At 47.8% G+C, this 25,525-nt stretch overlaps 1 protein-coding gene across 4 annotated transcripts in view; it reads right to left on the reverse strand.

Annotated features, from left to right (window-relative positions):
• Positions 1 to 25,525, reverse strand: part of TOPBP1 (DNA topoisomerase II binding protein 1) — a 302,005-nt gene that overhangs the window by 258,866 nt on the left and 17,614 nt on the right. For all 4 annotated transcript variants that reach the window (XM_033929986.1, XM_033929983.1, XM_033929985.1 and 1 more), the window contains 3 exons: positions 22,506 to 22,649; positions 19,204 to 19,385; positions 12,628 to 12,821 (listed from right to left, as the gene is read on the reverse strand). In XM_033929986.1, the coding sequence (XP_033785877.1) occupies positions 12,628 to 12,821; positions 19,204 to 19,385; positions 22,506 to 22,649 (520 nt within the window). The remainder of the gene's footprint in view (positions 1 to 12,627; positions 12,822 to 19,203; positions 19,386 to 22,505; positions 22,650 to 25,525) is intronic.

Consider the following 25,525-nt stretch of genomic DNA (forward strand, 5'->3'; position numbering starts at 1 on the left):
TATTAACAAAAATAAATCATAAACGCATGCCCCCCATTAAATCTTCCTTTTTGTACTTTTTTTTTGTTTGTTTGTTTGTTTCAACTGATTTTTCCTGGAAACAATTTTTGACAGACTGCTCATAACTGAACAAAGAGCATTCACTCCATAAAACACAAAGTTAATAGCCCCTGCAAAGATCATCATTAATGTTATGCTACTCCTGCTCTCTAGTATTATTTCTAATTATAGCAATGACAATGAAAACATAAGCAATGTGAACAGATGACATTAAAAATTGCTCTTTCCTAAAACCTTTAAATGGTCAAAAGATGGATGGACTGATCAGCAGAAATCACTTGGTACTTTGGTAAATAATAACTGGACTATGTACTTCACTGGTTACAGATTTAAAAAACAAAATTATATGTGGTTGCAATTGAAGCAGGCTATTCAGGTGGGGTTCCCTGAATGGAAATCTTTAAATGATCATTACAGCTTAGAATTCTTATGTTTCCAGGTAGATTTTCTGGGTCACCAGGCCACAAAGTGGTATAAAATTATATCTAATTATTTGAATAAGAAGCCTAAAAATGGATTAAGAGATATTTGGAGCATTGAGATTAAGCATCAGATTAATGCATCTCAATGGCCACGTATTTGGTCTTGGAGAATTAAAGGTACGATGTCAGCATCTATTAGGCAAACATTGTTTTTTTTTTGTTGCATAGAGCATTCTGGACCCCTACTAGATTACAAAAATTAGATTGCTCTAAGTCTAATAGATGCTGGCATTGTAAAATTGAAGTTGGAACTCTAGACCATCTTTTATTTTATTGTCCATGTATTCAGGCATTTTGGATATCAATATGGGATCAAGTTAATATGTTGATGGAGAGTCATGTGGCTTTATCCTATGACACAGTGATTTTTGGAATGTGTATGAGAGCCAAATGCCAAATATCTGCAGCAAACAATAAATTATTGTTGGTTCTTACGGGAGTGGGAATTCAACAGATAACAACTAATTGGAAAGACTGTTCTAGATTGAATTGTAATTTTTGGTGGAACTCAGTTTGTCATATGTATAAGATGGAAAGATTTCTTGCGATACAGAGGGGGTATTTTAAAAGATTTCAAGAGGTGTGGAGGCCATTAATTGAATATTATAACGAGTAAAGTTTATTCTTTTTCCTTAGGGGATAATATATAGAAATGGGATGGGATGGGATGGGAGGGATAGGGAGGGAAAAATATTGGAAATATGTTGTTATGAAAAATAAGGAGATATATGTAATAAGATGGGATACTTATTGTTGTGCATTACTGGGTATAATAAAATGTTTAAAGTGTTTGAGGAAGAAGGATGGGGGAGGGACAGATTTCATGTCAGATTAATTGTATTATCAAAAAGGGATGTATAATTATATATAAATTTGGAAGGAATATTTTATTGATATGGAAAATGGTGGGAGGTGGGGGGGGAATAAAAACATGTATAATAATATTATTTAAGAATGCCAAGTGTGTTATGTAAATTAATTGTAATAATACTGTACACTTGTTGAAAGAAATAAAAAGGAATAAAGATTTAAAAATAAAAAATAAATAAATCAAGCAATGAATAAATCCCCCATTGCTTTACTCAAAATTTCAAAGACAAAGTAAGATATTTGACATGGAGGGGTGTGGGTGGGTAATAAATATTAAATCCTATAATGTATAAGAGTATTTAACTGTTTTTGATATATTGGGAATGGAACTTTTGTAAGGGGAGGGAGGGGTTGGGAGGGTTTTCTAACTTGATATCAATTGTTTAGATACTAGGAATAGTTCATAATATTAAAAATATTATAGAATATAGGTATTGGCTGAAAAGTTATATTTTTAATGATACATGAAAGTTAATCAAGTGTATATTTATAAGTTCAAATAATTTTTCTTATACACTTGTTTTAATATGTAAAAATGAATAAAGAATTTAAAAAAAATTTCAAAAGACAAAATTTCAAAGACAAAAAGTCTTTCAATCTCCTGTGTTGCTCTTGCAATATCCAGAAAACCTGCAATTTCATTCCACAAAACGGAAGGTCCATATTTTGAAAATGAAATTTCAGCACTAAAACCTCATCTTTGTTGGTCACATATGTGTCATAAACCAAGAAAAGAGACCAAGTCTTAGAAATTAAGTTATTCAGCTGGATAAGTAATCAAGAAGATAATGATTCAAATGCAACAAACCACATCTTTCTATCATTTCATTTGCCAGAGATATACAGTTTCAATTAACAAAACTTTTTAGTTAAAAATAGAACCCAATGACATTGTTGCCTCATTTTTCAAGTAAGCGTGCGGTAAGACTTGGTACCTTTTCTTAGATTGCGACACATATTTATCCAAGAAAGTAAACTAGTCAGAAATAAAATCTTACAGACTTCAAGAAACTTAGCTAAATCTATGGAAGATTAGGTTTATACCTTCGATAATCTTTCTCTTAGTCCCTGGAGGATTCCATACATTAGAAGGTTCATAATTGAAATGGAAATATGTCTAAAAACCTGCCCAAATTGGCACTTGGATGACCTAAAAGACAGGTCGTCCAAGTGCCAATAACTGAAAAGGGTTTTTAGATGTACCGTATTTTCACGCAAATAACGCGCACCCGTATAAAACGCGCACACGGGTATAGCGCGCAGAAATCACGATGATATGCACAAAAACTTTGGTATACCGCGCTCACGGGTATACCGCGCATGCTGCCCGACGCTCCTTTCGCCCGCCCTGACTTTCCGTGCGCTGTCCCGACTCTCCGTTCACCCCCCCTGACTTCCGTGCACTGTCCCCCCTTGAAGGTCTGTCCCCATCCTGAAAGCCTGATGCCCCCCCCGACGTCCGATACATCCCTCCCCCCGAAGGACCGCCGACTCCCCAACAATATCGGGCCAGGAGGGAGCCCAAATCCTCCTGGCCACGGCGACCCCCTAACCCCACCCCACACTACATTACGGGCAGGAGGGATCCCAGGCCCTCCTGCCCTCGACGCAAACCCCCCTCCCCCCAACGACCGCCCCCCCCAAGAACCTCCGACCGCCCCACCAGCCGACCCTCGACCCCCCTGGCGACCCCCACGACCCCCCCACCCCCCTTCCCCGTACCTTTGGTAGTTGGGCCAGAAGGGAGCCCAAACCCTCCTGGCCACGGCGACCCCCTAACCCCACCCCGCACTACATTACGGGCAGGAGGGATCCCAGGCCCTCCTGCCCTCGACGCAAACCCCCCTCCCTCCAACGACCGTCCCCCCCCAAGAACCTCCGACCGCCCCCCCAGCCGACCCGCGACCCCCCTGGCGACCCCCACGACCCCCCCACCCCCTTCCCCGTACCTTTGGTAGTTGGGCCAGAAGGGAGCCCAAACCCTCCTGGCCACGGCGACCCCCTAACCCCACCCCGCACTACATTACGGGCAGGAGGGATCCCAGGCCCTCCTGCCCTCGACGCAAACCCCCCTCCCCCCAACGACCGCCCCCCCCAAGAACCTCCGACCGCCCCCCCAGCCGCCCCGCGACCCCCCTGGCGACCCCCACGACCCCCCCACCCCCCACCTTTGGTAGTTGGCCGGACAGACGGGAGCCAAACCCGCCTGTCCGGCAGGCAGCCAACGAAGGAATGAGGCCGGATTGGCCCATCCATCCTAAAGCTCCGCCTACTGGTGGGGCCTAAGGCGCGTGGGCCAATCAGAATAGGCCCTGGAGCCTTAGGTCCCACCTGGGGGCGCGGCCTGAGGCACATGGTCGGGTTGGGCCCATGTGCCTCAGGCCGCGCCCCCAGGTGGGACCTAAGGCTCCAGGGCCTATTCTGATTGGCCCACGCGCCTTAGGCCCCACCAGTAGGCGGAGCTTTAGGATGGATGGGCCAATCCGGCCTCATTCCTTCGTTGGCTGCCTGCCGGACAGGCGGGTTTGGCTCCCGTCTGTCCGGCCAACTACCAAAGGTACGGGGAAGGGGGGTGGGGGGGTCGTGGGGGTCGCCAGGGGGATCGCGGGTCAGCTGGGGGGCGGTCGGAGGTTCTTGGGGGGGGGCGGTCGTTGGGGGGGGGGGGGGTTTGCGTCGAGGGCAGGAGGGCCTGGGATCCCTCCTGCCCGTAATGTAGTGCGGGGTGGGGTTAGGGGGTCGCCGTGGCCAGGAGGGTTTGGGCTCCCTTCTGGCCCAACTACCAAAGGTACGGGGAAGGGGGTGGGGGGGTCGTGGGGGTCGCCAGGGGGGTCGCGGGTCGGCTGGGGGGGCGGTCGGAGGTTCTTGGGGGGGGACGGTCGTTGGAGGGAGGGGGGTTTGCGTCGAGGGCAGGAGGGCCTGGGATCCCTCCTGCCCGTAATGTAGTGCGGGGTGGGGTTAGGGGGTCACCGTGGCCAGGAGGGTTTGGGCTCCCTTCTGGCCCGATATTGTCGGGAAGTCGGCGGTCCTTCGGGGTGGGGGTGCGAGTGGTCCTGCCGGGGGGGGGGGGATGTATCGGACGTCGGGGAGTCGGCCGGGCAAGAGGGCTTGGGCTCCCTCTTGCTCCGATCGTGGATGCGGGTGCGGGTGGGAGCGCGTGCGAGCGGTCGTTCGGGGTGGGGGTGCGAGCGGTCCTGCTGGGGGGGTGAATCGGGCGTCGGGCGGGGTGGGAACTATGTTTTAAAACTTTTGTATACCGAGCTCACGCATATAACACGCGAGGGGTATGCGCGGTAGGTAAAAACGCGTATAACGCGCGCGTTATATGCGTGAAAATACGGTATCTAGAGATATTATAGGCCTCTGACTGCCGCTGTGCGCCCAGAGCTCAATGGGGCATTTTTGGAGAAGTGGTTAGGGCAGGATGTGGGCTGACCTAGACTTAGTCATCCTGCAGGGATAATCGAAAGTTTAACGAGACTGCCTAGACTGAACTTATACGTTGTGAGTTAGGCGATCTAAAAACAGGTATAAGTGCCCAGAAGGTATCCAAAGTGACCAGATAACCACTGCAGGGACAAAGTACAGATCCCCACAAACATGTTCACTGACCCCCACAAACATGTTCACTGACCCCATCGCACTCTCTCAAAGTTCAGAATAAAAATGTACATACCTGCCTCCGGAACATCAGCACCTGGCATAGGAAAGCCTAGTAGAGCTGCACAGAGGTGGATGAAGTAGTCTGGGGTGGTGGGATGGGCTAGTGAACCATAGAGAAGAGAACTCAAGCCCATAAGCCACTCTAACCACTGCATTTATGGTGAAAAATAAAAGCCCACCAAAACCCTCTCAAATCCTACTGTACTGCCATATAGATGATACCTGCAGCCAGAAGGGCTATTGGGGTTGTAGACCAGTGGGTAAAGTGGGTTTTGGGGGTATTTTGGAAGGGCTCATCATGACCTGCAAGGGAGTTGTGGTGAGATATTTATGTGGCACCCTTTTTATAAAGTTCACAGCAGTGCCCTTTAAGGTGCCCCACTACTCTGTTGCCATGTCTGGGTGTCCAGTCCATCACTTTGCTGGCCCCTCCTACATACAAAAGGTCTTGTTCTGGGCATTTGGAACTTCGACGACTTTTTGGATGAGAATGTGGTATAAAGATAGACGACTTGGCAGCAAACAGCTGGACGTATAAGTAGATGATTTTCGGGGGGAAAAATATGGATGTATTTTTTGAGAATGGACTTTAGACACTGCCGACTTTGGGTGACTAGCGCCTAAGGCCCAAAACGGACTTAGATGGTTTTTAAAATTATGCTCCTCCACGTGTTCAATCCCAACCCACAGTCTGGGTATTGCAGAAATCCACAACGTTTATGAGCACGTGCTCTACTCCCTTAGCCTCAGAGTTAGTAAACAATCTCAGTTAAGTCCCAAAGCCAAGCACATATCTGAACAAATCCATGAATAGGGGGTACATGGAAGAATCCCCATCATCAGAAGTAACTCATGAAATGGATTGCACTGCAAAATATTAACAAGTGATAAACAGGCACAAAGGCAACTCAGAAAAACATTGAGGAAGAATGTATCTCTAACCTGCAGTGTGCAGCAAGTACCCCAAGAAAGGCCTTCGGTAATGTGTTAACTCACAGAAACTCCCCACAGGATCTGCCAATTGGCTGGAGAAGCTGTAAACAAAGTGACCAAAGCAGAAAGGAGCAGGATACTCCAAACAACTGAGTAAAGACAGAGAGGGTGTGTCGTATGGAATCCTCCAGGGACTAACAGAAAGAAGATCATCGAAGGTATAAACCTAAATCTTTCATTCTGTTATCAAAGCCACGGTAGCTAGGGAGGGATAGAAGAGCCTGCCCTCAAACCCGAGGTCCCAAAAATGGCATCACAACAACTTGATAAAACTGGATAAAAGTATGAAGAGAGGACCAAGAAGCTGCCCTGCAAATTTCATCAGAATGAATGATGCGAGATTCCCCTTACGACGCAGCCACACTTTTTGTCGAATGTGCTTTAAGAGAGATCAGCAGCTGCTTGCCAAGGGCGACGGAAGTCACGGAAATGGCCATTCTAATCCATCGAGTAATCGAGGTCTTGAACGCCAGCCTACCATGGTGAGGCACAACAGTGAGAACAAAAAAGTGAGCAGACAGGCTGAACTCAATAGCCCTTTCCAAAAATCCTTTTAAAAACAAAGAAAAACAAAAAAACTCACTGCAGCTTAAGTCACAAGTTTGGTTCCAAAACCAGATGCTTTCCAAAACCTAAAATCATGAAAAGGATAGTTCAACACAATAAGGATTCATACAGTGCTGCTGTATTAAGGAGAAATTAGGTTCTTACCTGCTAATTTACTTTCTTTTAGCTTCTCCAGACCAGTAGAGGTTAACTTTACGAATGGGTATATATCTAATCATGACCAGCAGGTGGAGACTGAAAACAAAACTTTGGGACAGTATATCCTAGCCCCTCCTCTCTATTTCCCTCAGTCTGCCGAATAGCCAAGCAGAACCAAGAACTGGAAAACAACAGAGAGAAAAAACAATACTCCAAAAGGAGTAACAAATAACATACCCAAAATGCTGTTGGAAAATGCAGAGGAGAAATTCCCGAAGGAAGAATGTCCCCACAGCTCGCCAGCTAAGCCAGCCGAGCCACAGCCGCTGTTCTTCAATTCTCCCCGGCCCTAGAAAAATACTAGAACCCGCAGCAAAAACCAAAAACTGCCCGCGCAACAGCCCCAACAACAACAACAACAGACAGGGTGGGGACCTCTACTGGTCTGGAGAAGCTAAAAGAAAGTAAATTAGCAGGTAAGAACCTAATTTCTCCTTCTTTAGCACTCTCCAGACCAGTAGAGGTTAACTTTACGAATGGGACGTACCAAAGCAGTCCCTCTCACGGGCGGGACCCCCGAAGGGCCGATACCAGTACACGCTCACCGAACACCGCGTCCCGACGCGCCTGCACATCAACCCGATAATGACGAACAAAGGAATGCAAGGAGGACCAAACCGCAGCCTTACAAATATCCACTGGAGGCACGAGCGACGACTCAGCCCAAGAAGCCGCCTGACCCCGAGTGGAATGAGCCTTGAGAAACTCCGGAACAGGCTGCTGTTTCAGAAGATAAGCGGAAGCAATCGTCTCCTTGATCCAGCGCGCAATAGTAGCCTTAGAAGCGCCCGCTCCCCGACGAGGACCCGCCAGGAGGACAAAGAGATGATCGGACTTCCGGAATTCCTGGGTCCGCTGCACATAAGAGCGAAGGACCCGACCGACATCCAACTTGCGCAGCTGCCGTTGCTCAGAAGAGCCCTCCCGACCACCCAAGACCGGGAGAACCACCGATTGATTGACATGAAAAGGAGAAACAACCTTCGGCAGAAAGGAAGGAACAGGCCGCAAGACGACCCGCTCCCTAGAAAACTCCAAAAAGGGAGCCCTACAAGAGAAAGCCTGCAGCTCAGAAACACGCCTAGCAGAAGTAATGGCCACCAAAAAGACCGCCTTCAAAGTAAGGTCCTTCAAAGAACAGTCGTCCAAGGGCTCGAAAGGCGGACGCACCAAAACAGAGAGAACCAGATTAAGATCCCAAGAGGGAACCGAGGGCCGTAGGGGAGGCCTAAGCAACTTGGCCGCCCGCAAAAACCGAATCACATCAGGAAGAGCCGATAAACGCTGACCTGACACCAACCCTCGAAAGGCCGACAGGGCCGCAATATGAACCCGGAGAGAAGACCAAGCCAGGCCTCTATCCAGGCCATCCTGCAAGAACTCCAGAATGTTAGGCAGATAAGCGCGAAAAGAGGTCATTCCCCGCGCCCGACACCATTCCTCAAAGAGACGCCAAACCCGCACATAAGCCCGAGAGGTAGAAAGCCTCCGGGACCCCAACAGTGTAGAGATCACCTTGTCTGAATATCCCTTCTTGCTAAGGCGACCCCTTTCAAGAGCCACGCCGTAAGACAGAAGGGAGACGGGTCGAACATGGGAATGGGACCCTGCATCAGAAGGTCGTCCGAGAGAGGCAGAGGAAGAGGATCCGCTACCAGGTGCCTCACCAGATCCGCATACCACGGACGGCGAGGCCAATCCGGAGCCACCAGCACCACCAAACCCGGATGGTGAACAATGCGAAGAAGCACTCTGCCCACCAGCGGCCAAGGAGGGAACACATACAACAGCCCCTCCGTTGGCCACTGCTGGACCAGAGCATCCAGACCCTCGGCCAGACCGTCCCTGCGACGACTGAAGAAGCGGGGCACTTTGGCGTTGCCACCCGTGGCCATCAGGTCCATCAGGGGCTGCCCCCAAGCCTGCACTATCAACTGAAACGCCTCGGCGCCGAGACACCACTCTCCTGGATCTAGAAAGTGACGACTGAGGAAGTCTGCCTGAACATTTTCTACTCCGGCTATATGAGAGGCCGAGAGGTCCAGCAGATGGGATTCCGCCCAAACCATGAGCAGAGCCGCCTCCTGCGCCACCTGAGTGCTCTTGGTGCCCCCCTGACGATTGACCTAAGCCACCGCCGTGGCATTGTCCGACAGCACTCTGACCGACTTGCCCAGCAACAGGGAGTGGAAAACCAACAGCGCCAGACGGACCGCTCTGGTCTCCAACACGTTGATCGACCAGGCGGCCTCCTCCGCGGACCAGGTGCCCTGAGCTGAGTGACCCAAACACTGAGCCCCCCAACCCAGGAGACTCGCATCCGTCAGGAGCACCGTCCACTGCGGGAGATCCAGACCCACCCCCTGAACTAGGTGAGGGGTCTGGAGCCACCAACGCAGACTGCAGCGCGCCAAGCCTCGCAGGGGGACCGGAACATCCATCCCGTGCCTCTGGGGAGACCACCTCCGGAGCAGAGCATACTGGAGAGGACGCATGTGGGCCCGCGCCCACCTCACCACGTCCAGGGACGCCGCCATCGACCCCAAGACCTGGAGGAAATCTCGCGCCCGAGGACACCAGGACGCCAAAAGCAGGCGAATCTGAGATTGCAATTTGCTCACCCGGCCCTCTGGGAGGAAGACCCTCCCCAAGGAGGTGTCGAACAGCACCCCTAGGTACTCCAGACGCTGAGCCGGGACCAACCGACTCTTGGAAAGGTTGACCACCCAGCCCAGCGACCGGAGAAACTCCACCACCCGAGCAGTAACCCGGGAGCTTTCCTGCAACGACTTTGCCTGAATTAACCAGTCGTCCAGGTAGGGGTGTACCAGGATGCCCTCCGACCGCAAGGCTGCCGCGACGACCACCATCACCTTGGTGAACGTCCGAGGAGCCGTGGCCAGCCCAAAGGGAAGCGCACAGAACTGAAAGTGCCGACCCAAGATCGCAAAGCGCAGGAAACGCTGATGAGAGGCCCGAATGGGAACATGCAAGTAGGCCTCCGTCAGATCGAGAGAAGTGAGAAACTCCCCCGGCTGAACCGCCAGAATGACCGACCGCAGAGTTTCCATACGGAAAGAGGGAATCTTGAGAGCCCTGTTGACCCCTTTCAAATCGAGGATGGGCCGAAAGGTCCCCTCCTTCTTGGGCACCACAAAGTAAATGGAGTACCTGCCCGTGCCCCACTCCGGAAGGGGCACCGGAACAACTGCCCTGAGATCTAGCAAGCGCTGAAGGGTCTGGCGAAAAGCCTGCGTCTTCCCCGGAGTCTGACATGGAGAAGCGAGGAAAAAATCCGGCAGAGAGCGGGCGAACTCCAGGGCATAACCGTCCCGCACCACCTCCAGGACCCACTGATCGGACGTGATCTCGGCCCATTTGGGGAAAAATTCGCGCAGCCGGGCCCCCACCGGAACCAAAGGGGGCGCCGGCAAGGCGTCATTGTGCAGGACGGGAAGCGGGGGAACCGGCGGAGGGATTCCCTGCCCCCCGACGGGCCCCCCGAAAGGGCTGCATGCGCTGGAAGAACCGACCCCGGGAAAATCCCGGAGACTGGAAAGAAGCAGCCCCACGCCCAGGGCGATACTTGCGAAAATCCCGCAAACGCCCCCGGGCCGCACCCCCCCGAGACGCCGGACGGGCACGGTCCTCCGGCAGACGGGGAACTTTCGAGTCCGACAAAGTCTGAATCAACTTATCCAAGTCCTCTCCAAACAAAAACGACCCCCGAAAGGGAAATTTAGTAAGCTTAGCTTTGGACGCAGCATCCGCCGCCCAAGCGCGCAGCCACAACACACGCCTTGCGGCCACGCCAAAAGCCATAGACTTAGCCGAGATCCGCACCAAGTCATATAGAGCATCTGAGAGGAATGAGGCCGCCATCTCAATCTTCGCTACCTCCTGATCCACCAGAGACCAGTCGTCAGACTCTCGATCCAAGACCCGCTCCGCCCACCGAAACACGGCGCGAGCGACCAATCCCCCACAAATAGCCGCCTGGACCCCAAAGGCAGAGACCTGAAAATTTTGCTTAAGGATGCTCTCCAATTTGCGCTCCTCAGAGTCCCGCAAGGCAGAACCGCCCTCAACAGGCACGGTATGCCGCTTGGAAATTGCCGAGACCACCACATCCACGACTGGCGAAGCTAACGTAGCCCGATCCACTTCCGGAATGGGATACAGGCGAGCCATGCTGCGCGCCAGCCGAAACGGCGTCTCCGGCGTTTTCCACTGCTCCAGAATAATATCCCGAATATCCTGATGCATAGGAAAAGAGCGGGAAACGGAACGGATCCCCCGTAACAGGGGGTCCCCCACACGCGGAGTCTCCGGCGGCGCGTCCTCAAAACGCAAAACCGAAGAAACCTGCTGAATAAGGTCAGGCAGCTCATCTTTCTGAAAAAGGCGCACCACGGACGCCTCGTCACTGGAGAACGGGAAATCCGACAACCCGCCGCCAGCTTCCGTCCCCTCCAGAGAGTCCTGGAACTCCTCAGAAGGGTCCAGGTCCTCCTCCAGACCAACCCGTTCCTCCGACCACAAATTCTCGTCCCACGACACCCGCGGACGCTTGGACAAGGGAGGCGGCGGAGGGGACGTCACGCCAGACGAAAGAGGCAAAGCCGCAGGGAGCGCGGAGGAAAACCCACCCCCCGAAACCCCCTGGGCGCAACCGGGACCCCCAGCCGCCTGAAAATAGGCTCTGCATAAAGAAAAGAAAAATTCAGGAGAAAACCCCCCCGAGGGTCCCAAGGGACTCCCTGCCACAGCAGGGGACCCAGCAGAACCTTGCCCCTGCATAGTCAAAACAGGGGGAAGGTCACCTGAGGTGGAAGACAAAATGGAGGGGCCAGACAGAGAAGATGGCGGTTTTCCCGCCAAAAAAGCTCCCTCCATAGCCTGAAGCGGCTGAGAAACCTGAATAGTCTCAGCCGCTAAAGCAGGCAAGCCGGCATCAGCTGTCAAAAAATCAGCTGAGAGGGAATCCTTCGGGGAATCCCTCCGTGGGCGGTTGTGGAAGACCGGGCTTCCCCACTGCTCCAAGCCGACTCGCGAGGCACCATCGGCGGGGAGCTCTGGGCGCCTGCAGCCGCTGCCGACGGAGCTCCACCACCTCACCGACCCAAACCGCCGAGTTCAGGCCGGCCGCGAGTGCCTTGCGGCTGGACTAAAATTGTGTCCTACTCCCCCGGAGAAGGGCACAATTGCTCCATACGCGACCTAGCTATAAAAAAGTGCTGGTTACATGAAAAAATACAGTAAATACAGTTTTCTTAAAGGGAAACAACCCTTCAGACCAGCACTACCTCAGGATTTTTTTTTTTTTTTTTTTTACAGAACAGACTCCACAGGCTCTCGAAGCAATATGCCTTGCTTGACTTAGGGGGCAAGGCTTACTGCTGAGGCTCCTCTAAAAAAATGTGGGGAGGTGGAGGAAGTGGGGGGAGGGACCCCGCTCGTGACCCGCCGGGTTTAACACCCCCGAGGTCGGACGAACCCCCAAACAGAGTCCGCCCAAGCTCCGTCCGGCTAAAAACAGGGACAATAAACCCCCTAAACAAATTCCAACAGCCCTACCAAGGGAGATGGGTACAGATCACTCAACACCTGCTGGAGACTGAAAGAAGACTGAGGGAAATAGAGAGGAGGGGCTAGGATATACTGTCCCAAAGTTTTGTTTTCAGTCTCCACCTGCTGGTCATGATTAGATATATACCCATTCGTAAAGTTAACCTCTACTGGTCTGGAGAGTGCTAAAGAATATCACTTTGGCTTTCTTAAGGAGAGCGACTTTTACCTTTTGGATCCTGCACAATGAGGTGGGTGCATTCATTCATCTTGAGCTGCCCTGTGTATTGACCTCCATTCTCGGAGGCGAGACGTTGAATTTCCTTCCTGGCCAGACTGCTTATACCCGTCACACAGATGGTGCACCCAAGAAACAAAGGGCAGAGGTACTCTTCCATGTTTAAGACTGTGCTTGTAATCATACTGTAGGAGAAAAAGGAGAACAAATATCATAAGGCTTCCCCAACATGGGCTCATAGATATTACAAGGATCTGCTCACTAGACAATTTTGTCACATGTGGAAGACTATTTTGATCAACCTATTTCTTTAAGGTCAGTTATCTGTTCATATCTGCTGATAAAAGACAATTTACCTCTTTAATTTCAGCTACACTTCTTTACCCAGAGCCTCTGCATATTACTGTATAAACCAGCAGGGACCACTTGTATTTCCATGCTCCTTTTTCCAATTACTGGTAAAGGAAAATGGAATGGGATCTGTTTTATCACCTTATTGTGATTACAATCAAAGCAGTTGACATATATACAAGCACTTATTCTGTACCTGGGGCAATGGAGGGTTAAGTGATTTGCCCACAGTCACAAGGAGCTGAAGTAGGAATCGAACCTGGGTTCCCAAGTTCTCAACCCACTGCACTAACCATTAGGCGACTCCTCCAAGAGGGCCTGGGATAGGCACGTGGTATCTCTCACCTTGATGGACACAATCTGATAAGGAACAGCCAGCATGGCTTCAGCAAAGGAAGATCTTGCTTGACAAACTTGCTGCACTTCTTTGAGGGAGTTAACAGACAGACACAGGTGACCCGGTTGACATTGTATATCTGGATTTTCAGAAGGCGTTTGACAAGGTCCTGCATGAACGACTACTTCGAAAAATTGCGAGCCATGGGACTGAGGGTGAAATACTCATGTGGATCAAAAACTGGTTGGCGGATAGAAAACAGAGAGTGGGGGTAAATGGACAATACTCGGACTAGAGAAGCGTCACCAGTGGAGTGCCGCAGGGTTCGGTGTTTGGGCCTGTGCTCTTCAACATATTTATAAACAACCTGGAAATTGAAACGACGAGTGAGGTAATTAAATTTGCAAACGATACAAAGTTATTCAGAGTAGTGAAGACACAGGAGGATTGTGAAGACCTGCAACAGGACATAAACATGCTTGAGAAATGGGCTGCGACTTGGCAAATGAAGTTTAACGTGGATAAGTGTAAGGTGATGCATGTTGGTAACAAAAATCTTGTACACAAATACAGAATGTCTGGTGCAGTACTCAGAGAGACCCCCAGGAAAGAGACTTGGGAGTACTGGTCGACAAGTCGATGAAGCCGTCTGCGCAATGCACCGCGGCGGCAAAAAGGGCAAACAGAATGCTTGGAATGATTAAGAAGGGGATCACAAACAGATCGGAGAAAGTTATCATGCCGCTATACCGGGCCTTGGTGCGACCCCACCTGGAATACTGCATCCAGCACTGGTCGCCGTACTTGAAGAAGGACATGGTACAACTCGAAAGGGTCGAGAAGAGCGACTAAAATGGTTAATGGGCTGGAGGAGTTGTCATACAACGAGAGATTAGAGAAACTGGGCCTCTTCTCCCTTGAAAAGAGGAATTGAGAGGGAACATGATTGAAACGTTCAAGATAATGAAGGGAATAAACTTAGTAGATAAAGACAGGTTGTTCACCCTCTCCAAGGTAGGGAGAACGAGAGGGCACTCACTAAAGTTAAAAGGGGATAGATTCCATACAAACGTAAGGAAGTTCTTTTTCTCCCAGAGAGTGGTGGAAAACTGGAACGCTCTTTGAGGCTGTCGTAGGGGAAAACACCCTCCAGGGATTCAAGACAAAGTTAGACAAGTTCCTGCTAGACCAGAACGTACGCAGGTAAGGCTAGACTCAGTTAGGGCTCAGGTCCTTGACCTAGGGGCCGCCGCAGAAGCGAACTGCTGGGCACGATGGACCACTGGTCTGACCCAGTAGCAGCAATTCTTATGTTCTTATGAAAGCGATAATTGTTACTGCGGATGGGCAGACTAGATGGGCCATTTGGCCTTTATCTGCCATCATGTTTCTATGTTTCCACTACTATCAGAAATATCAAATATTCCCCTGAGATAATATACCCTACTTTTTCATGTCATAGAATGAAGCCTAGGTATTCTGTAATTTTAATCTGATCCTTAGAAAAATAAGTTCTCAAATTTGCCATATGCTTAATATATTGCTCTATCATTCTGCTAGAGCAGATATACGAGTTCACATAACCAGCCAGCAGATGGAAACGGATAACGAGTTTTTTTCCAGTGACACCACTAGGAGTATAGCAGTCCTGGAACTTGCCAATGATCTATTTCCAACATATAATGGCACAGCTGTCTGGCCCCTGCTGAGAGGTGAGCTGTGATTTTTGCTTTAGGGTTGAACAGAACCTGGCTAGGAAAGGACTCTTAGGGATCAGTCTGTGGACCATTTTCCTGATTAAACATGGTCCCTTCAAGGTGCTTCCAAGGTTACTGGCTAACAAGTAGGGCTGTGGAGTCCGAGTCGGAAGCAATTTTTGGCCTGTGGAGTCAGAGTCAATGAAAATATACCAATTCCTAATATAAGTTAAAATGCATGTCATGCAAATATCATAATGCTTAAATTTCTTATTTCAAAGATAATTTGAATAACCAATTTATTTCAGAATATGTTTTACTTTTAGAATATATTTTGATACCAAGTTCTTTGATGATTACAAAATGTAAATTGAGATTAGGTTCTTACCTTGCTAATACCGTATATACTTGAATATAAGATGATCCAAATATAAGTGAAGGCACCATTTTTCCCCCAAAAAATGTTGACTCAAATATAAGCTGGGGGTAATATTCATGTGCCCTACCAGGATCTGCACCTAGTCCCCCTCACTCCCTGCCAGGCTCTGAACCCTTCCCACCTCCCTGCCCTGTACCTAGTCCCCCCTCTCTCCCGATTTCCTGCAGGCCTCCATCAAGCCTGCCGTATGACCTGGTGGCCATGACAGGAGAGATCCCTTCCATCTCCTGTCCCTGCTGATTCTGACAAATTTTTTACCTCCCTCCCACTTCCCTGTGTACCTTTTTGAATACGTGGTGGTTCAGCGGTGTACCGGGCAGGAGCGAGTCCATCAGGTCATGCAGAGGCCTGCAACAAGTCCGGGAGGGGGGTGGGTGGGCACTGACCCAAATATAAGACAAGATCCCCATTTTTGGGTCATTTTTTGGCCCAAAAATCTCATCTTATATTAAGTATATACGGTATCTCTTCTAGTAGACAGGTGTGTAATTCTATATGGACGGGTAATATCCCCGTGCTCGCGACCATGCAGAAGGAATCCACTTCAGCTTTTGAATCCTTCCTCCTTTACCAAAGGGCTCTGTTGCCCCTTTCAGTTTGTAAAAAAGCAGGCGATAGCTCTATATAGGAACACATGCGAAGGAGGGATATGGGGAAACTCCCCAAACTACAACTCTGTTCTGAAATTATAACAAACATGTTAAACATTGCCATTGAACAATCAAAACATAGAAACGATCATGCCAAACAAACATATATGGAGCTCAAATAATACTCCAATGTGTTATAGCAATAGATTATTCTTTATACTCTTAAGGTCTCACCGATATCCAAATTTCAGTTTGGACTCCAATGTTCTGACTGAGACAGTAGGAAGGCGCAGGAGATAACTGACAGGGCGGGGCTCTAGAATGACACACCTATCTTTTAGAAAAGATATTAGCAAGATAAGAACCTAATCTCTTTTTCTAGTGAAATAGGTGTGCCATTCTGGATGTACAGGATGTACAAAAGCAGTCCCAGAAATCTAGGGCTGGACCACTGTGCCATCTCATAATACTGAGGACCAAAGGGAGAATCCTCCCTTGCTGCTACATCCACTCTGTAAAACTTGGAAAATGTATGTAGAGTGGACCAAGTCACTGCCCTACAAATCACCTCGGAAGAGAACGCCTGAGCTTCCGCCTAAAAAGAAGCTACGCTTCTAGTCAAATGCGCCTTTATGGAGGCCAGAGACTGTTTTCCAACAGGCAATATATTCTGACAAAATGATCCTATGGATCCATCTTGATATTGTGGCCTGACTAGCACAAAAAGATGGTCAGACAGCCTGAACTTGCTGGTGACCTCAAGATATCGAAGAAACACTCTTCTTATATCTTTTTCAGAATCTGGTCCTTCTTCTTAGACCCTATGTAGTGGAATACCGGCAATCTGACTTCTTGAAATAGAAAGCTGAAACTACCTTTGGCAAAAAGGATGGAAAGCTACACAAAGAAACATCAGTCTCTCTGAACTTGAGGAAGAAAGATCCTGTAGCTCCAAGACTCTTTTCATTGAGCCACAAGAAAAACATATTGAAAGTCAAATCCATCAAGCACTCTTCCTTCAGCAGCTCATATGGAGCCTGACTGAGGCCTTGCAACATCACGTTAACGTTCCATGAAGGAAACAGGTGCTTTACTGGGGGCCCCCTTTATGAATCTGACTATGTCCGGATGAGAAGCAAACGTCTTACACTCTTGAGCCCTGAAACAAGAAAGTCCCACCACTTGGACCCTTGAGGGACGCCACTGTAAGCCCCTTGTCAAAGCCAGGCTGGAGGAAGGCTAGCACCACAGAGATCAGAGCATAGAAAGGCTTGACTTTCTCTTTAATGCACCAGTGCTAGAAAATTTCCCATAAGCAGGCTTTTGGCTCTCAGCAATGACCACTTCTGAGTAACCCTTTCACACTAACTCCTTGCCCTCAAGAGCCATGCTGTAAGAGCAAAGTGATCCGGATCTTCTATGACCACTGGTCCCTGAGAAAGAAGGTCTGGCTGTACTTGAGACTTGCACCCTTCTAAAGATGCACTAGATCTGCATATCATATTTTGTGGGGCCAATATGGAGCCATGAGAATGACTGTTCCCCGATGGCTTGCAACCCCCTGTGGAGGATACATGTACAAGAGCTCACTCTTTGTCACAGCTGGACCAGAGTGTCCAGACCTGCGCTTCCAGCTTCTTATTTCTTGCTGTCACCATCAGATCGAACGCTGGTGACCCCAATGCCGAACAATGGATTGGAAGGCTGCTGCAGACATCATCCATTTTCCCATATCCAATGTCTATCTGCTAAGGAAATTGGCTTGGACATTGTCCACTCCTGCTACATGCACTGCTGAAAGCGCTTGAAGAGGAAACTCCACTCACATGAATAGTAAGTGGACCTCCAGACACAGCTGCACACTCTCGGTGCCTTCTTGGCAATTGACATATGCCACTGCAGTAGCACTGCCGAGATGACTCGGACCACTTGCCCCTCCAGACTATCTTCCAGCATCTACAACACCAAACAAATGGCATGAAGTTCCAATCTGTTGATCAACCAATTCCTCTGAGAGGCCGACCAAAGCACCTGGATCCATTGCAATGAGCCCCCCCCCCCCCCTGCCAAACAGGCTAGCTTTCGTTGTCACAATTACTGTATTTTTCGCTCCATAAGACACATTTTTTCCATCCCCAAAAAGGGGGTGGAAAAGTGGAAGCATCTTATGGAGTGAATACACCTCGACCCCCACCACCCAGTACCTTTTTAAACTAGAGGTGGTCCAGCACAGTCTTCTGCTGGACAGCTGCCTTTCGCTGCAGAGTAACGCACAATGCAGGAGCGTGACCTTTGCGCTTCCTGCTTGGTCCCACGCTGCTCCGTGATTGGCTGACCTCAGCTATACTGAGATACAAGTTTGGTCTCAGTCTCCACCTGCTGGTAGCAGTGAGATATAATACCCAACCACTTGTTACTTCCTGTGCTTCGCTGTGTGCTGGGAGCCGCAAGTATGGAAGCTACAAACAACTTACATAGAGAACCTCTGCCTCAACAAACCAGGAATCCGGACTGCTTGGTTCTTTTGCCTCTCGGGCCTAATGAACCAGTCGAAGACCACCACCCCACCAGATCACGTGCATAAAAATGGGAGGAGAGGAAATCAGTTGGCCCTGATTCTGGAAAACTGCCATGCAGCCAACTCAGTCTGCACTCAAACCCAGTGCAGCTGAACCTGGGGGCAAGCCTTGCTCCCATAGGAACGGTTCCTGAGCCCCCAAACTGGTAGTGCAGGCTGTCCAAGTGGGTGCACTGCAAAGCAGTTTGCCCTTTGGAAGCAGACCCTCAACTTCAGAGTCTGCGCTCTCCCACAGCCAAAGCTGTCCCTCTGCAGCACCGAAAAGCCTCACAAACAGTCCAAAAAACTGAATATAATTTGAAAAATAAACACAAGCAGAATAAGACTGGCTCCTATCATTTCACTTGTAGAGAGACAAGTGAGGAAATTGGAGGACAGCCTAGAAAGATGGGAGGCGGAGCAAAAGAATGCTAATGAAGTTTCCTATAAGAATTTTCACAAGCAGGGATTGATTACACACATGTTCAAGAATGGAGTGTCTGTCACACTAGAAGCTATAATCATACCTTCTTTATACAAGAAATAAGGAAGATTTTAATATAAATGATTTCATGCTACCAGGTAGAGTTCTTTACCTCTTCTGTGATTTTTCCCACAGAGTCCTAACCCATGAAGGAAGCAAAATGGGTTTCTTCAGACTAGCAGCTACTAAGTATTTCTTGCTGCCAACTTCTCCGGCTATTAGGTGAGTTACTGACACATTGAGATCTCTGTACACCCGACCACCCATCATCTGTACATATTTATGAACTTCTTCCTTGAGACAAAAAGGATAAATAGGAAAAGATAAGCCAGTATGTGCATGTTCTACCAACAAAAGTATAACATTAATGAGGAGGAATCAGACCGCCAATCATGTTCTTGGAGTTTAGTCATTCAAACAACAATAAAAAGATATAATACAAGTCCTACAGGCCTGATATTCAGCAGCACTTATCCAGGTAAGAGCGGATCCTTGCAAATAAGTACTACTCACTGAGGCCACACCTATATTTCTAACCACCTCACCTGGATGCTGCTGAAAATCTTTAAGTTAAGGCAGTGGAAAATGGACCAGAAGTCTGCAGAATGTCAAGGCCTGTATAGGTGACCCATGGCTGTTAATAAAGAACTATGGTGAGCACCCCTAACAATCACCCTCTTTTAAGAACACGTAGTGCGGGTTTTAGTGCCGGCAGTGGCGGTAACTGCTCCAATGCTCATAGACTTCTTATGAGCGTCGGAGCAGTTACCGCCATAGCTTGTGCTAAAACCCACGCTACATGTGCGTAAAAGAGGGGGAATGTAATTGCACTAAAAAGTAATAAGCGTATGATTAAAAAACAGCATCAAGGATAAACACATAATAAGAGCCAACATTTAAAATTAAAACACATATAAGAAAACTAAAAAAACCTAAAACTCTAAACACATAATAAATTTCATGTATTTTTTTTAATTTTCATGTATGATTAGTCTGTACATGATATCCCACTGATCTTGGCACAAGAGTGTTATTGTCATTTGAATGTTATAACAACATAAATACAATATTTCCCCATATGTAGTCCCGCGAGAATTGACGGCAGCCATTCAGCAAGTGATGCGGGGCCAGGCTGGATGCCGAAAAGATTGCAACTGCCCTGCACCGCTGGAGATTTGAGGAGGCAGCCGTCCAGCAGGTAATGTACCGGAAAGATAAGCCGTGGCTAATACCATGGGGAGGCTTATCTACTGGTTTTAAAACATAGATCGCCGTTTGCTGCAGCCTATAAAGGGAGCGGCCTATATATGGGGAAATACAGTATCCTTTATATATATACTGTATGTTCACTTATTTTATCTTATGTTTTTAAGCTTATTATATGTTTTTTAAACACATCAGCCTATTTCAGATATACCGGTAAATTGCCATGTTTTGTTAATACATTACATGCTTTTATAATTGCCATGTTTATGTTTCTCATTGTTCTTTAAGTTCATTATATTTTTAATACATCAGTCTGTTTATTTTAGATACGCATTACCATGTGTTTTATTAACATGTTATTCATAACGCTATGTTTATGTTTCTCCATGTTCTCTTTGTTTTAAATTTTTTTTATAGTGTTCCCTGAGGAAGGCGTCTCCTAAATGCCAAAACTTGGATCCTTGTTGGGACAAGTTTTCAATAAAGACTTTATCATTGGTTGAACAGACATCCTCCTTGCACCATAAAGAAGGCAAGCTCGCTTAAGCCAAGCTGATCATACATAAGAACATAAACAATGCCTCTGCTGGGTCAGACCTGAGGTCCATCTTGCCCAGCAGTCCGCTCACGCGGCGGCCCAACAGGTCCAGGACCTGAGCAGTAATCCTCTATTTATACCCCTCTATTCCCTTTTCCAGCAGAAAAATGTCCAATCCTCTCTTAAATCCCAGTACTGTATTCTGCCCTATAACGTCCTCTGGAAGTGCATTCCAAGTGTCCACCACACGTTGGGTAAAGAAGAACTTCCTGGCATTTGTATTGAATCTGTCCCCTTTCAACTTTTCCGAATGGCCTCTTGTTCTTTTATTTTTTGAAAGTTTGAAGAATCTGTTTGAAGAATGGCAGTCTTAAGTAGGTATGCCCAAATCAATACACACAACTCATAGTACAGTACTCCCCCCAAATTTGCAGGGGTTCCGTTCCAGGAACCCCTGCGAATTTCACCTTTCAAAAAGCAGGGGAGGAAGGAGAGGGCAGCTGGAGCAGGCAGTTGGAGCACCGGCGGGTGAAGAAAATTACTCGCGATCTGCATGTCAAAGCAGCTCCTGATTGGTGTAGCCCAACTTTACTACAGGAAGAGGTGGTCGGAGAAAACCACGAGTGAGTCCGCAAACCGTGAATTCGTGGGGGAACACTGTATTCTATAAGCTGCAAAAATTGATGGTTGACGTGTCCACATCACATCCATGATCATCCCACATGTTTGACCCCTTCAAAATTGCACGCTATGCCACTTATATGTGAGTTTACATAAGCATGCTTAAGTGGTGCCTATTTGCATAGATGCACATAACTGCTGACATGTGAGAACAACCTTTCACGTTAACAAAATTTTCAGAAGTTTCAGTCTGCATTCTCAGTCAGTGCAATCTTTCATGCCCAGTTTGTGATATTTCAGGTTTCCATAATATGTTCTATCAATTTCAGACATATTTCATCACTACCTGGCAGGTTTCACATCAGAAAGATATGATACAAACTCTTGTTTCTTAAGTCAGTCATCATTTCAATAAGCAACGTTCACTTGGACAGTTTTGAATAGAAGACCATCCAACCAGTCTGTACATCAAAGAAGTTTCAGCGTCTGTGATATTCTATTTCTTTTACAAGTGTACATAGAATGAGCTAAACTTCACACATTTATGTATTTGGCCATTATTGGTTAGTATTCTAAAAAACAAGAATTGGGAACCAAAATATATTTCAACTAATTTAAAAAATAAAAGTGAATCGAGACAGAGTACCAGTACTCTGGACTACTATTTGACTCTGAAGACACAAATGGCAGAAATTCTGGGGTACTGAACTGTGTTCCCCCTGGTCCTAGTATTTTTGGAAACAGTAAACAAGTGATTCATGTCTATTATTTCCACTCCACTCTGTATTTTATAGATTTCTGCCATATCTCTCCTCAGCCATCTATTCTCCAAGATGAAGAGCTGTAGCCTCTTTAACCTTTCCTCATAGGAAAGTTGTCCTATCCCTTTTATCCATGGTATCACTGTGTTAACTCAAAGCCTCTTGGGTTGGGGTTTTTTTTTTGTCTATGTCTTGTTTGTGAGTTTCAAGTAGATTTTATGGTAGTAGAAGTAGGAGCTGTCCATAACTATATACATCTGGTATACAATATACAAAACATAACATTACCCTAGTTTCTTTGTCCAGACTAGTGCAGGATATTGTGATGTCAGCCATAGTCATGTTGTATACAGGATGCTCTGCCCTGGGAACACATCGTTGCTGCTGCATACAAAATATGACAGCCTGGGGGCCAACAATTCTACAGCTAAGCTGCAATGGAAAAAAAAAATCTATCAATGGTGCCAGTAAAGGAAGTATCCATATTAAAGCTCTAAAAAATGATTTTCTCCTAAACACTGACAACAGTCTTTGTATAATTGAAATGGTCAGGAAAATGACAGTCTAGTAGCTTTCTCTGGAACCTATAATCATGTAGTAAACTTGCACTATGAGTAAGGAGGAAAATAAATCAAGCACTTTATTTCTGTGCCATGTGCTAGATAGAGCAGTATTTCCCTGAATATCTCCTTCTTAGTCAGATTTTCAGAATATCCACAATGAACATGCAAGAGAGATTTGCGTAAAAGGGAGACATTTTATGCAAATCTCTTCCATGCATATTCATTGTAGATATCCTGAAACCTGACTGGCAAGGGGATACTCCAGGACCAACTTAGGAAATACGGCGCTAGAGAGAGTGAAAAATGAAGACTGTAAACACCACTAAAACAAATCCTAGAAATGAAACTAAGACATCTAATACCCCAGTTTCAAGCACAACCATCAAGATCTACAGCTATAATCTAACAATCTATCTCCTGGGAAAACATCTGGATTATGAGCAGGGTGTGGAGGGTGGGAGGGGTGGGGCTGGGGGAACAGGTGAAATTTCTCATTATTTCTGTATAAATTGGTAGAGAAGTTAACAGAAATAGTATCTTAGGTAGTATTTTAACATTGGACTTATTTCTGCCCATTCAAATTGACTAAACATGGCAACTTTATCTAATGATATCATTAGAAATCCAAATGGCTGTCAAGCAATAGCAGCTAGTCTGAACCTTAAAATGCAATATGGTATCAAAAATAACTAATTTGATGTCAACAGTTTCAATATTATTGGATTCTATTTCACAGCTGAAGTATTTTTGTATCATAATCTACAGTATAAAAAGATAAAATCCAGCATCTCATCTGTTAATCTTCTAGTGCTAAATGCCACTCGTCTCTGTCCATCCTAAAAAGTTATTTATATTTATTATTGTTGTGATTATTTGTGAGAGGAGGCAAATGAAGGAGAAATTAGGTTCTTACCTGCTAATTTACTTTCTTTTAGCTTCTCCAGACCAGTAGAGGTTAACTTTACGAATGGGTATATATCTAATCATGACCAGCAGGTGGAGACTGAAAACAAAAACTTTGGGACAGTATATCCTAGCCCCTCCTCTCTATTTCCCTCAGTCTGCCGAATAGCCAAGCAGAACCAAGAACTGGAAAACAACAGAGAGAAAAAACAATACTCCGAAAGGAGTAACAAATAACATACCCAAAAATGCTGTTGGAAAATGCAGAGGAGAAATTCCCGAAGGAAGAAGGTCCCCACAGCTCGCCAGCTAAGCCAGCCGAGCCACAGCCGCTGTTCTTCAATTCTCCCCGGTCCTAGAAAAATACTAGAACCCGCAGCAAAAACCAAAAAAAACTGCCCGCGCAACAGCCCCAACAACAACAACAACAGACAGGGTGGGGACCTCTACTGGTCTGGAGAAGCTAAAAGAAAGTAAATTAGCAGGTAAGAACCTAATTTCTCCTTCTTTAGCACTCTCCAGACCAGTAGAGGTTAACTTTACGAATGGGACGTACCAAAGCAGTCCCTCTCACGGGCGGGACCCCCGAAGGGCCGATACCAGAACACGCTCACCGAACACCGCGTCCCGACGCGCCTGAACATCTACCCGATAATGCCGAACAAATGAATGCAAGGAGGACCAAACCGCAGCCTTACAAATATCCACCGGAGGCACGAGCGACGACTCAGCCCAAGAAGCCGCCTGACCCCTAGTGGAATGAGCCTTGAGAAACTCCGGAACCGGCTTCTGACTCAGAAGATAAGCGGAAGCAATCGTCTCCTTGATCCAGCGCGCAATAGTAGCCTTAGAAGCGCCAGCCCCACGACGAGGACCCGCCAGAAGCACAAAGAGATGATCGGAGCTCCGAAAATCCCGGGTCCGCTGCACATAAGCATGGAGGACCCGACCGACATCCAACTTGCGCAGCTGTCGTTGCTCAGAAGAACCCTCCCGACTACCCAAGACCGGGAGGACCACCGATTGATTGACATGAAAAGGAGAAACTACCTTCGGCAGAAAGGAAGGAACAGGCCGCAAAACAACCCGCTCCTTCGAAAACTCCAGGAAGGGAGCCCTACAAGAGAAAGCCTGTAGCTCAGACACCCGTCTAGCGGAAGTAATGGCCACCAAAAAGACCGACTTCAGCGTAAGGTCCTTCAACGAACAGCCATCCAACGGCTCGAAAGGAGGGCGCACTAGAACAGAGAGAACCAGATTGAGATCCCAAGAGGGAATCGAGGGCCTTATGGGAGGCCTGATCAACTTGGCCGCCCTAAGAAAGCGAATCACATCAGGAATGGCTGACAAACGCTGACCTGTCACCAGCCCCCGAAAAGCCGACAGGGCCGCCAGATGAACCCGGAGAGAAGACCAGGCCAGGCCCCTATCCAGGCCATCCTGCAAAAACTCTAGAATGTTAGGCAGAGAAGCGCGAAAAGAGACCACTCCCGCGCTCGGCACCATTCCTCAAAAAGACGCCAAACCCGTACATAAGCCCGAGAGGTAGAAAGCCTCCGGGACCCCAAAAGTGTAGAGATCACCTTGTCGGAATATCCCTTCTTACTCAGGCGGCCCCTTTCAAGAGCCAAGCCGTAAGACAAAAGGGAGACGGGTCGAACATGGGAATGGGACCCTGCGTCAGAAGATCGCACCCGAGAGGCAGAGGAAGAGGATCCGCCACCAGATGCCTCACCAGATCCGCATACCACGGATGACGAGGCCAATCCGGAGCCACCAAAACCACCAGCCCCGGATGGCGAACAATGCGAAGCAGTACTCTGCCCACTAATGGCCAAGGAG

Source organism: Geotrypetes seraphini, chromosome 2 (assembly GCF_902459505.1).
Source record: "Geotrypetes seraphini chromosome 2, aGeoSer1.1, whole genome shotgun sequence".
Classification (NCBI taxonomy): Eukaryota; Metazoa; Chordata; class Amphibia; order Gymnophiona; family Dermophiidae; genus Geotrypetes; species Geotrypetes seraphini.